Source organism: Furipterus horrens, unplaced genomic scaffold (genome assembly GCF_987537825.1).
Source record: "Furipterus horrens unplaced genomic scaffold, mFurHor1.1.pri manual_scaffold_1, whole genome shotgun sequence".
NCBI lineage: Eukaryota > Metazoa > Chordata > Mammalia > Chiroptera > Furipteridae > Furipterus > Furipterus horrens.
The window spans coordinates 53,571,983-53,585,505 of record NW_028327171.1 but is presented as its reverse complement, the minus strand read 5'-3'; the positions used below and the strand labels follow the sequence as shown (position 1 = coordinate 53,585,505).

The 13,523-nt window shown below is 49.7% G+C and overlaps 1 protein-coding gene and 1 long non-coding RNA gene across 2 annotated transcripts; one reads left to right on the top strand and one right to left on the bottom strand.

Moving 5' to 3' along the window:
• Nucleotides 1–637: 637 nt before the first annotated feature.
• Nucleotides 638–3,096, bottom strand: HES1 (hes family bHLH transcription factor 1). Its single transcript, XM_090275494.1, has 4 exons — nt 2,748–3,096; nt 2,509–2,604; nt 2,184–2,271; nt 638–1,559 (listed from the first exon to the last, which is right to left on the bottom strand). The coding sequence occupies exons 1-4, from the start codon at nt 2,853–2,855 to the stop codon at nt 1,009–1,011; spliced, it is 843 nt and encodes a 280-aa protein (XP_090131620.1). The 5' UTR covers nt 2,856–3,096; the 3' UTR covers nt 638–1,008.
• A 4,214-nt stretch (nt 3,097–7,310) lies between these two features.
• LOC150021108 (uncharacterized) lies at nt 7,311–8,972 on the top strand. The gene is made up of 2 exons (XR_016512274.1): nt 7,311–7,779; nt 8,083–8,972. It is a non-coding gene; the product is annotated as an uncharacterized LOC150021108 (long non-coding RNA).
• Nucleotides 8,973–13,523: the final 4,551 nt, after the last annotated feature.

Here is a 13,523-nt window from a genome sequence, read left to right as displayed (position 1 = left end):
ACATGCTTTCTCTATTAGAGCCAAGCACAGAAACTTATCAAAAACATATTTCTGGTGTTAATCATCTGGTCTCCGACTCCACATGGGAGTCTAACTAGCCGTCCCTTGGCAGAAGGAATCTGTTGACCTTCTCAGCTTGCTCGAAGAAGGTGCAGAGAGGCAATTCAAACTTTTGGATGCTGGTACAAGGGAACGTCTAGCTGAACCAGAGGATTGACTCTAACCCTTGAAGGTTGGAGGCTGCAGCGGTTAAGCGTTTTTATTTTGTATGTTGGTGATCTACCCTAGGGGAATAATGCTGCAGAAGCCTCCCTTAATGTGACCTGGGCAATGGTAGCAGATCCTTTAACTTCATGAGTTCAGTCCCATTCACCCTTCCTCAGGACCAAGTACACTGCATGACCTACGCAACTAAATGTTTGAAATCCTTTGAAAGATTTACTGCAAATTGATCAGAGAAGCCATATCAAATAGGTTCTTGCAAATTAAATGGAATCTAGTTCATGGTGAAATAATTTTTTAAAATGTTCTTTGAATAACAAAAGAGCCAATTCCTGAATTCTCATATTACATGTAATTCAAATTCTGCCAAGAGCTTTTTTTACATATTCTGAAATAACCAGTTTTAAGACATAAAAGCCTTCACTTTTTTCTTTTATTATATTTTCTGAAATAAACTTCCCCAAAGGAAGATATTTTAAGAGCATTTTCAAACATCTTTGGCATCACATAAAAAAGAAATCTCGTGTAAAAAACGAAATGTCATCTGAACTTTTATAATACAAAGGCGCAATCCAATATGAACATATAAAATATATACAAATATAGTGCATGGTCAGTCACTTAATACAGCTCTCTACAAAAAAGTAACTTTTTAAAAATTAAAAAAAAAAAAAGTAACCACTTAATCACAAAAGTCCTCTTCTCCCCCAGCGTCCAAGTTTCTGTTTAGTATCCCAAGGGAAGAGAAAGGATGGGGAGTTTAGGGGGAGGGGTGTCTTGAGCCCCTCAGTTCCGCCAGGGTCTCCACATGGAGTCCGCCGGGAGCGAAGGGCCGCTGGAAGGCGACACTGCGTTGGGCCCCAAGGAGGTCCCGCTGTTGCTGGTGTAAACTGGGATGACGGGACCACTGTGGGCGAAGGCCCCGTTGGGAATGAGGAAGGCAAACTGGCCGTCAGGAGCCGGCACCACCTGGAAGCCACCGAACACCTTAGCCGCCTCTCCAGCCGGGCTGCCCAGCTTGCAGGGCGCGCCGCCGGGAGGGGGCGCCGTGCCCCCGGGTATGGGCACCAGCGGTGGCGGCGGCGCGAACGGCGCGTGCTGCGGGCCGCCGGGTCCTGGCGGGGGCGGGGGCGGCGCCTGCAAGACCGGGTGCGGCTGCCCCGGGTAGGTCATGGCGTTGATCTGGGTCATGCAGTTGGCCAGGTGGCCGAGCAGCCGGGTGCGCACCTCGGTGTTAACGCCCTCGCACGTGGACAGGAAGCGGGTCACCTCGTTCATGCACTCGCTGAAACCTGCACGGTACTTCCCCAGCACGCTCGGGTCTGTGCTTAGCGCGGCTGCAGGCCAGAAGGAGACAGACGGGTCAGCGAAAGGCCCTGGCCCCGAGGCCACCGCCTCCGTCCTGGGAGGTCCCCTCGGCGCGTCTCCCTGACCACTCGGCCCGCAGAACTGCCTCCGGCTAGGTCGGGTGGGTTTAGTAAAACCATCGAAAGGTCCGCGTTGGCCAAGACGCTCCCTCTCTCCGTTCCCAGTCGCTCGATTTAAACCTATCTGAGCCCTAGATCTGCACCCCCCAGCGCGTGCGATGTGACCTTGGGTAATGCCCTTCCCGCCAAACTTTCCCTTCGGTAATGGGAGAGGAAGCGCTGCTTAACCAGAAGACCCTCAGGATCTGCGTAGCTCAAAACCACCCCACTTCTAATCCTTTTGCCCCCACCCGCTTTCCCCACTGCGAAGCCGCCCGCCGCCCTCGCCACTGCAACCGCTCTCCCTCCCTTTCCGGAACAGTAACAACTTGGAGTTGTGGCTATAAATAAGCCCCAGACCGTGGGAACGTAAGAGTGAGCCAAGGCTGTAAAATGTAGCTCAATGCCTCTCACAACCACGGGCGGAAGTCTGGAAGAAATCACCGCCGGGCGAGAGGGACGCCCGCAGAGGGGGACGCGGTAGGCTGCCCTCACCCGTCATCTGTGCCCGCTGCAGGTTCCGGAGGTGCTTCACTGTCATTTCCAGAATGTCTGCTTTCTCCAGCTTGGAATGCCGCGAACTCTGCACAGAAGAGGAAGCAAAGAAGGCAAGTGAGACCCCTGCCAACGGCCTCGGAGTGCTGGGGGTCCCTCCCACAGCGCCGACCTCCCAGACCCCGGCTAAAGGGGACCGGCCCTTCCGCCTCAGAGAACGTAGTGTTGGCGGGGAAGATCCCCCAACCAGGGGATTTCATTCTTCCTATCTGAGAAATAGTATTTCATTTTTTGAATTAAAAACAAAGCAGCATTATCCACTTACATCTTTCTTCAGAGCATCCAAAATCAGTGTTTTAAGCTGGCTCAGACTTTCATTTATTCTTGCTCTTCGTCTTTTTTCCATGATAGGCTTTGATGACTGTAAAGAAATTTAAAGAGAAAAAGAGCTCCGAGTTCCCATGGGATCTGCTATTTCACCCACAGGATTTTAAGGGATAAAAGATCCCCCCAACCCTGGCTTAATTTCCTGGAGCTGCAGAGAGATACAGGTACTGCCCTTACCTTTCTGTGCTCAGATGCTGTCTTTGGTTTATCCGGTGTCGTGTTGACACTGGCTGGAGTAGCAGCCACCGGGGACGAGGAATTTTTCTCCATTATATCAGCTGGCATTTTGGTTCTTTTCTTTTAAATCCCTAGAGAATTTTATTTTTGGAGTCCTTCAAACAAAAAATTGTTTTATGTCCCTTTTACTCGAGACTGTCACAAAACTACTGAGCAAGTGCTGATAGTTTATTATAAAATCTTATGGCTACTTGGTGATCGGTAGCGCTATTCCAGGACCAAGGAGAGAGGTAGATAGGGGATTCCGCTGTTATCAGCACCAGCTCCGGATCCTGTGTGATCCCCAGGCCCTGGCGGCCTCTATATATATCTGGGACTGCACGCGAACGGCTCGTGTGAAACTTCCCAAACTTTCTTTCCCACAGTAACTTTCAGCCAATGGGAGGAGAAGACACGCGGCACCGCTCGTGGACCGCGCCCCCCCATTGGCCGCCAGGCCTTGTGCCTGGCGGCCAATGGCGCGCGCCTGAGCCCGGGGCACCGGAGGCTACAACGTCAATCAAAAGGATTTTAACCCTTTGGTATTATCCCTGCTGAGCTTTACTTTAGGCAGGATTTTTTCCGCCTTGGTTTTGCTCTAGTGGGGCCTTTGCTTGTTATTTTCTTTCAAATGTGTAATAGAGCTAGAGCTGCTTTGACGCTAATAAGTTCATTTGAAAAATATTTTTAAAAGGTTTAGAAAGAAATAAAAGATTATACTTGTAATGGTTAAAAGAAGGGGGACCGTGTGCAAGGGTGTGAGTTACCGAAACATGGACGTTATTTCCCGCTCAGACTATACATTGGGGGGTGGGGTGGTGGTATTGAAAATCGATCATGCAGAAAAAGGACAAAAAAAATTCCTTTTTTTGTTTTTTGCATGCAGAAAAGGGAAAAAATGCCTTCACCTCATATCTGCAGGTTGTTCAGAGCAAGGTGGCTTTTGATCCCAGCCCTTCATTCCTCTTCAGAAATTGAGGCTTGGACCCCGGGCTTCCCCAGGAAACAATCACAATAATTTTCAACTGGGTAGAAAGAAAATAGAATTTCAAATGAAAGATGAACAAGGGAGACTTTGATGGCAATGCCTCAGGGACGCGAGCGCGCTCTCGCCACCCTTTCCCTTTCCATTCACAGGCTCTCCGTTCTGTGGCACTTAGAAGTGGCGGGTCTCGCAATAGCCTCTTCCCTCATTCTCGCTCCCCGGCGGCCGGTGCAGCCTCGGCACCCGACCCGCGCGGGCCCTTTAAGAGCTGCACCCGCCGAGCTGCAGTTTGACATCAGCCGGCCGGCGAGGGCGCGCCTGGAGCCGGAGCACGTGCCAGGATGTTTTATTGCCGCCGCGGCTGCGGCCGGGCCGGGAGGATGTGTGTGTGCGTGCGTGTGTGAGTGTGTGTGCGCGCGCCCCGGGGGCAGGGAGGCGGGGGGCGGTGGCGGGCGGCGGAGCGCGGGGGCTGGTTCCTGGTCCCCGGGAGAAGCCAAGAAGGTAAATAGCAGCTGCTGTGCTTGAGCCTGGGAAAACTCCGCCCCCTGCCCCTGGCCCGGGCTCTTTGGCGCGCGCTGCGTGTGGTGTGTGTGGTGTGTGTGTGTCCTGGGGGCCCCCTCCTCGAGCCCCCTCCTTCAACCCCCGCCGGGCCAGGAATCCGAAGGGGCGGTGGGCTGGGAGCCGAGCCCCAGCGCTCACCACCCCCCTCCCCCCACCCCCTGGCCAAGGTCAGCCCTTCCGGACGGGGAGCGCACGCCCCAGGGTGGAGAGTGGGGAATTATTCCAACCCCCACTCCACCCCTGATTTCAGGCTTGGGGTTTTAACTCGGCCGAAAGCCTCACTAGCAACAGCCCGGGGGAGGGGTAGGGGCCTTCTTGTGTGCTCCTTGCCTGGGCCAGCCCTCCTTCCTTCCCCCCGCGGGGCCCCAGGCGCCCGCCGCGGTCACGAGATGCCTGACCGCACTTAGGAAGCGGCCGGGTCAGCCTCCAGCCTCAGCTCGGCGACTGCGGTTAAAGCGGCTTCGCGCCACCCGCCTCTTCCCGGAGTCCAGGGCGGCCGGGCAGCTCCCCCTGACTGCGCCCGTGAGGCCGCCGGCGGGCCGCCGGGAGGAGGCGGGCGGCGCGGGCGGCTGCGTGCTGCCGGCTGGCCGGGCCGCGCGCCGGGAGGAGCCGCCGCCGCCGCCGCCGCCGGGTGCCACGTGGCGGGCGCCGGGCCGGGAGCGCCAGGGCTCTGGCGGCGGCCTCCCTGGGGGATTTGCCGTGCAGCGCGGGCGACGCGCTCTGCCCCGGCCGGGCGGCCGCCACCGCTGCCGCTCTCCCTCCCTCCTCCTCCTCGCCTGCCCGGGTCGTCCGCCCCCTGAGCCCCCAACCCGCCTCCCGGGAACTCAGCTCGCTGCTCAGGGGCAGCCCAGTCGTCTTGTTTGATGTCGCCTCCTCCCCCCACCCCTCCCCAGGCTTGGAGGCCGCTGAAGGCCTGGCACACATTTCTCAGACACTTCATTCCTTCCTTCCTCCGAGCTCCCCACTGAGATAATGTTGTAAATGATTTCACCAGATCTCCCGGATGAGATTCAGTGGTTCCTGATTCTGGGTGACCTTGTGCAAGCCCCTCTCTTTCATTATGAAACGCCGCGCTTTGCCAGACACTGTGTTAAACCCCGGGATTACCGCGTAGAGAGAACAGTGGCAGCCTACAAGGAGATTCCAGTTAACTCTGGAGGCAGACCGCCTGATTTCCTGATTGAAGATCATGCATTCCTTTACTGTTCCTTTTTCTTAGGGCTTAGATGATGATGGCCGGAGAGATCAGAACCTAAAAGAAACACTACAGCACACCTGTCTGGGCAACAGTATTGGTCTACTTGGGGGGTACAGGGATGAGTAAGATAGTTATTGCCCTCAGGAAGCCCACAGACTAGAGATGCTATACTCAGAAGTGCAGCCAACATCTATCTCCCAGTATATTCCTCTGCTGTGTCCTAGGATCAATAAAGAGTTGTGTTTCTAGATAGAATTAAAGTGCTGGGGAGCTTTAGGATAATTGAATTAGTCATAAGTTGGGGTATCCTAGAAAACTTCCTGGAGGAAGTTGCTTGTGCTTTGTATCTTAAAAAATAGGTAGGATTTGGGGCATTGGAAATGTGGTAAGTCATAGGTCTGGGGACGACGAGAGTACCTATGATATTAAAGGTGTAGATTGTGGAACTTCAGGTCTTCATTCAGGGACATGATTTGGAGACCAGGGTGTGTGGCTGGCAGAAGTATAAGAAGGGACTGAAGGAGGAGGCTTGAAGCCATGTCACCAGATCCTTAGAGTTTGCTAAAGGACTTTGGACTTATCTTTAGACAGTAGAGAGCTATGTAATGCTCTTGAGCAGAGAAGGGACATGAGAGTCCTATAGAAAGATGGCTCTGGCAAAGGTGTGGAGATTAGGGTACAATGTTTGGAGTCAGAGAACATAGGAGGTTCAAGTCAGTAAAGGAGGCTCCTAAGTGACAGGTGTAGGCTGATATTCACCTGGAAGCACCTGCCCAGAACCAGCTCATGTGGGCATTGACTGCACACTGTTCAATGATCCAAGTTCACCAGAAACCTGCCTACCCTTTAATGCAGTGTACCCCAGGGACCTGGAGTCTTAACTAAGGAATCATTGTGGCTTTGGCCATACATATTTACCTTCCAAGCCTCATTTCCACCTTCCAGGACAGCCCTCAAGTCTGCAGCCAAATCTTAGCTCATTGCAGGCTTGATTTACTCACTCTTGTCCCTTGGGCTACTCTCTGGGATTGTGTGTGTGTGTGTGTGTGTTTTAACACACTGCAGAGTGGGCTGTGCCCTATCATGTTCTGAAGAAATGATGAACAATGCCTCCTTTGTTGACCTGCAACCTCGGCCAGTGGGGTAGGACTTTTCTTTCTTATTTTAAACAGATGGAAAAGTGGTGATGACAGAATATTGTCTGTAGCTTTTGAAAATAGTGGAGTTCTCCTGTGTGTTTGAAAATTTCTTGGTGAAAGGTGATGAGCCTATGAAGTTACTCTCCTTTCTGCTATGCAGACTTTGCAAGCTTCTTAAAATGCTTCTGCTTAGCATCTGACTTTTAAAAACAGCTTAAATACTCTGACCCAGATTCTTCCAAGGAGCTAAACTCTTCCCAGGGAAGCATGTTAACCCTTTCCAGAGCCCCTTCTACCCTCCAAATCTATGAGAGCCTGTGACTTCTTCCAATAAGCTCTGCTGTGGCATTGACTGCTGTCTGCTCTTGGGCCCTAATTAACTAGCTGGGTATGCCACCCTCTGTTCTTCTAGCCTCTAGTCCAAGAGCCTTTTTATTTTTTTTTTGGTCTGACTTGGTCATCTCAGGATTTGGCACCCTGAAGGTGTGTGGAGAATGTAGAATATAGTCAGGTTAGGGTCTTGTGCCTACAGCAGCCTCCTCAGTCAGATAGTTAATCAGCAACTCGTTTATGGCCACTTCAGGAGTGCTTAGACAGGTAGAATGAGCAAATAACTCTCTCTCCCCCCCCCCTCTCTCTTTCTCTCTCTCTCTGTCACACACACACACACACACTTTTAGATAGAGGAGTCAGTCAAGTAACCAAAAACTTACCATGAATTTGTGTCTGGGCCAAACAAACAAACAAAAAAACGACCCAGGAAGTTGCTGGCCCTCCACCCTAACCATTTAAAAAGAAAGTTGCTTTGCAAATGTGCTCATAGACTATTTTTCAGTATCCTTATCCTGGGCAGTGAAAATAGCACCAAGTTGACACTCTCTCCACCCCTTCTCAAATGGAGAACTAAGTTCCTAAACTCAGAAATAGACTGTTGGATTTAGAAGGCTCCTCTTAGATCAAAACAGCCTTTATTTTTCAGTCATCCTCCTTTCTCTTCTAAAGCAAAGAGAAAATTGAACCCTGTTCATCAGTGGTCATTTCTTTGATCCCACTGCGGGACCAGCCGGGACCAGCCACACACCAGGCGTTGTTGCCACTGTATCATGCCCAGTAAGTACAAGCAGAGCTGCTGTGTTTTTCCTTCCCCCTTTCTGTCCCCCAAAAGGAGGATTCTCTCTGTCTTATTGCTTCACCTGTTTGCTTTAAACTGTAAAATAAATAATACATCTGCAGTGAGACTCTCCTTTGTCCTGAGGTATTGGAATGGTTTGTGGGTTTGGTTTAAAGCTACAGAAAGGAGAGAGAGCAAGAGAAGGAGAAAAAAAGGTATTTTGCCTGAGGACTTGAAGCTCCCTCCCCACCCCACCCCCGCCCGCCCTTTTTCCTCCGCTTGACTGACTTTCTCACACTCAGATTCCCTGCAGCCTGCCAGAGACGTGGTCTCTGCCCTGCCAAGAGCTATCCTGGGAAAGCTATTGAAAGAGCCCTTGAGTAAGTACACACTGGGCGGATTTTCTCCTCCTCTTGGTACCTGCTCTGCACCTGTACCGGGAGCAGTCCCACACATATCACCTGATCGCAGCCCTTTCAGAGACCGTGAGAAAAATTAAGTCCCGGATAGAAAAGAGATGTTTGTCTTCTCTCCAGGGCTGCAGCCGGCTCCCTGTAGCCAGAGTGCCCAGAAACAGCACATTCCAGGCAGGTTGCGCGCTTGGGTTTGCCTGCGCGCGTGCCAGGTGGGGGCACCAGGAAGAGGAGGGAAGCCCGAGATCGCCTTCATAATGACTGCCTCTTTGCCTTCATTTTCTGGCACCTGCCTGACTGGTAGTTTTATGATCCTTTACCAGCTTTATTATTATTGTTCTTCTAGATAAAAGTCCATATATGCTCCTCACAGCAAAATTCATAACCAGGACTTCTTACCTTAAGGTTCATGGATGAACTCCCAGAGAGCCTATAAAAGCCCATAAAATGGAATTCAAAATTGTCTCTCTCTGAATACTTTTTGAAAGAATGAACACGTGTTATTTTTTTTTTCCTGAAGAGAGGGTCCATTGTTTTCAGTGGAGTTTTAAAGCGTTTTGTGACCCCAAAAGATTGAGGGTGCTGAGCTTCAGAGAGGGCAAAAAACTGGTTAAAGGGTCCACATAGCACCATACGCCAGAAGCCAGCTGGAGCTGTTTCCATCACACCACAGCACTGTGGTCCTGGGTAAGTTGAGGCTAGGGTTTACAGACCTGTGATCACCACCAAAATCTGGATTGGAAATAAGCATGTTAATAAAGACACTTTGAATTTCCAAATCTTTTTCTCTCTCTTAATTCTGAGGCGCTGTAACTGCTCTGCCCCCAGTTGTTGGATCACAAAAGGGATAGGCAAGAAAACACGTGTCTAGGGGGTAAAGAGGATTCCCTGGAGCTTGGAGCAAGAGTCCTGCTTGCCATGCAGAGGCATTACAAACCATGGCAGCTCTGCATTCCACCTTTGATAAAAATAAGTCGCTACTTCTGAACAAAACTGTGTAGTTGGTTCCTGGCCAAGCTGAGACCTCAGACTGCAAACTGGGGGTGGAGGCGGAAGACAGAAGCTTTCAACATTGGCTAACAGCAGCCTGTGGTGCTTTCCACCACCCTCCCCTCCCCTTGGAAAACTTGACTAGAGCCAGTGAGACCACCAGAATGTGCACTTTCTAATGGGCTCTGAAAGAGGATGGTTGCCAAGAAAGCCTTTCCCAGTGGGATGGGGGCAGGGTGCCCTCAACTCCCACATTTGGCCTGGCCACAGCAGCGTGGTGGGAAGGCTCTCAGTGTGCTCTTGGCTAACCTTTTACCTTCTGAGCAGCACTACAGTGAGGCAAGCCTGCAAGCCAGGGGTGCTGGAGGTCATTCCTGAGGTACCTGACTCGTCCCCTTGTGTGTAAGAGGCAGAGACCTATACCCTGGCTTGTGCCTGTGGGGGCCTCTGGAAAGCTCAGGAAGGTGGGGCAAAGCCTAGCCCCTTTCAACCCAGGACATGCATTTGTCTGACTTGCTGATAGTTGCTCAAATGGTGATATCAGATCAAATTTCTCAAAAAAAAAAAAAAAAAAACAAAAACAAAAAACAAAAACAGAAAACAAAACTCAGCTAGCCAGGAAAACCATTTAGGTAAAACTTAGGCCTAAAAGTAATACAGTGAATGTATATAACATTTTAATTAAAATCACCATCATTAGTCTCCTTGCATGATCTCAGCTTAGAGGAAAGTGGAGGGGGAGGCAGAAGGGACCTAAAAGGTGGCTGAACTGGCTCATTCATTGAACGCACTGGAAAATTGAGCCCAGGAAGAAGTGACTTCCCCAAGGAATAAGCATCCTGCCCAGAGAGGGTATAGGTAAGCCACAATAGGCTCAGGTTTCCTGCCCACCAGTCTAGAAGCCCACCCCATTACATCTCTATATGAGAACATTTTGAAATATCGTCCACACAAGTGACTAACATTACTGCCAAAATGGGTTTTCCAGTTGAGCTACCTGCTAATGAGTAATTTTGGTGGTATGATAGAATATACCCAAGGTAGAGCATGGTTAAATTCCAGGCTTGCTGCATTGTGATTCTCTCTTGGATTTGCTCATCACCTTATAACTTCTGGAAAAGAAGAGATCTTGATTTCTGAGTTCCAGGAGATGGGAAGCTACTTGCAATGGGCCACACAGGACAGTCGGTCAGCCTGCCTCTCAGTCAACCTAACCAAGCCAAGCCACATGTCATCTCTGTTTTCTTATAATCACCAGCCTGTTTCCCTTATTTGTGTTCTGAAAGGAAGATTAGGGGAGAGAATATTTCCAGCCCCCGAATCTGTGTTCCATCCATACCATGCTTTTGTTCGGACCCCAGAAGGCACAAAGCTAGTGATACGGTGAAGGCTTTGAAGCATGATCACATCAAGCTGCTGGTTGACTTCACATTTAACAGAAGGAAAGGTGAGAAGTGTAAGGGATTTTCCAAGTGGTTGATAGATGGCATTTGCATGTGGAATAAATATTTTCCTTTTTGATATCAGCCTTAGGGAATGGAATGAGAGAAGATGTTCCAGGCAGCTGCTGCAACTGCAGCTTAAGACTGGTGAATTCTAGCATGGTTGGGTCCTTCTGGTCTCTTCCACAGAGTTGGAGGTACCTGTTTTGCTGCTTTGTAGTACTCGACAGTTGACAATGCACTTTTTAGTCCATTATAGCATTTTGTCATTTATAGCCTTATGATCTAGAGGGACTTTGGTGGGAAGCCCAGGGAAGGAAGATTCAAGTGGTTAGTGCAGGAGACATTTGGATGGGCCCTGGGCTACTGGGGTCACAGGGTATAGGATAGATGAGCTTTCTGGAAAACAATACCTCTATAGAGACAGGGAAGGAAGCTGAGAGACTAGGAGAGGACAAACTTTTTTTTCTCAACCACAGGCAACAACAATAAGAGTTCCAGAAACTGGAACAGAGAGGACAATTTGGTATAGAATATTAGTAATCCAGAGCGTGCATCTTTGGAACAAAGAGGAAAGGTCCTTCCTCATGGTGAGAAGCCAGGGGTGTGGAGTGTAGAGTGAGGGGAAGGAATCTCACTGAGCATGGAAATGAATGAGCAGATTCTGGAAAAGACATGGAAAGGTGATGACCATAGTCTCTCCTGGGCTGAGGCTAGAGCAGCTTCATTCAGCATCCAGCACCTTCTGAGAGGTTTCCTGAGATGATGTCAGGAAGGGAAACTAGGTCTGTGACTGAGGGCCCTGTAGACTGAGGGCACAACATAAAATCCCACAGACTGGAAAGGTTGGGGGACTGCTTGGGGCGAGCCAGTACCTGAAGAAGAGAAAAGGAACCGCTCCTTTTGCTGGGTCGGGCTTCCAAGGCCAGTTTTGGCTGAACTCTGAGAGGAGCAAGCGAGGGGAGCTCTTCTTTGACCTGCAGGTTGCCTGACCCCTACAGTGCTCCTGATCAAGTCCCAGAACATTACTGGCTTTCCCAGAGATCACCAAGCTCTGATGGGTCACACATGTATGTAGCTGTGATCCTTATCTGGCTGGGCTTCCAAGGAGGGCCCAAGAATCATGTTCAAGTAGTTGAAATCCTTGTCCTGGGTGGCTATTCAACCCTCTACACCCTCCTCACCTGCTCTCAAAGTCTAGCACCTGGGACATACCTAGCCTGGGTGTCCAGAAGTACCTGTCATCAAGACAGAAGGGAGGAGTCTCAGCTTATTTTCTTTGTATCCAGTGAACCTGTGCTGGTGGTAGTCAGACAATACAGTCGGGTTAAAACCATCCAATTTCCAATGACCCGAACTTGAATTAACTTATTGGGAGAATAAATGCATAAATGAGATTTGGCTTCAAGGAGTCTATTTTGTTGGCAATTTACTAGAACCGCCAGAGGGTGAGCATATTTTTCCAAATTTTCTTCGGCTACTGAACCACAGGGATGGGTTCACTTTGAATACTCCTGGTGACTACTTCTGGCCACCCAGGACACCCTTGCAGACAGCTCTACTGTGTTGCAATCGGGTGAATTTAGAGGAGTCTGTGGCTGTCCGTGTTTTCCCAGGCCTATCTTTATTGATGGTTATTAAAGACACACTACCACATGGCAATATGAAAGTACAAAGCAATTCCCAGGGTAAGGTTCGTGGGAAGAAGTGAGATACCGAGCTCCCAAATAATTCTGCTGTAATCGCAGTCTGCCATATCTATGTAGAGTTAATAAGTAAGACTTAAGCAGGCAGGTTCCACCACTGGGCAGCAGATGGAAAGGAAAAAGAGGCCAGTGGGCAATCCCTGGTCCTTTTGGAAAACGGAGAAAGAACTAAAAAGGAGGACACCTGGGAAAGGAGAGCGGTAGGCAGTCACTGAGGCGAGGTGGGTCCCCTTGAGGAGGACCACTGCTTACCTCTTTTTCTGCCCTCACTCTCTTTTTATGCCCACCCCTCCTGGGAGATTCTGCATAACCAAGAAGTACATAGTAATCATGCCCAGACACACTGGGTTCCATAAGTGTAAATACAGCCCACAAAACCACCTGTTTTTATAGAGCACCCCAACACACCTGTGGTTTTATGATGCTGACTGATATTGATAAAGGGGGCTATAAAGTTGAGGTGAAATGACCTCTTATATTTAAACAGCACCTTCCTCTGTGAACGTCAAGTGGTTTACAGCTGAGATTTGACTGACCTGGTGATTATTTCTTGTAGGAATGTTGAACACATATCTTCATATATGTTCAGAAAAAGAACTAGAGCAGGGTGACTAAAAAACCAGACTGCCTTGGTTCATGTCCCAGCTTGTTCACTTTCTAGCTACGTGACATAACCATTCTGTACCTCAACTTACTTACCTGTTAAGTGGGGAGACATTCACATTATTTACCTTACAGGTTTGTGATAAGAACAAATATATATAATGTGCTTAGAGAAATGCTTGGCATATTGTAAATGCAAGTTTTCAGCTGCTTTTATCATTGCTATATATGTATCTCTGACACAAGATGTTCATAGTCTCAGAGAAATGATGACAACCGCTGTGGTAAATTGGCCCATGAGTATTTGACAGAGGAGAAGCTTCAGCCAGTCTTTGAAGAATCTCAGGCTGTGGGAGCAGGAGAAACCTAAAAAATGATCTGGCTTCTTCTCCTTTTCCAGGGAGGAGGGTCTCTACCACCCAAGCACTGTGATTGCGTGTATGCCTGCGGCAGATGTAGAGCTTGGTGTGGCCCTGTCTTGATAATTAAAATTAGGTCTACCAAAAGGAGAGTTCTGGATGGAGGCAGGGGCATCAGCAAGATATGCGGTCCACTCCTCCACTCCTTTGCCACAGGAAGGAATTGGACA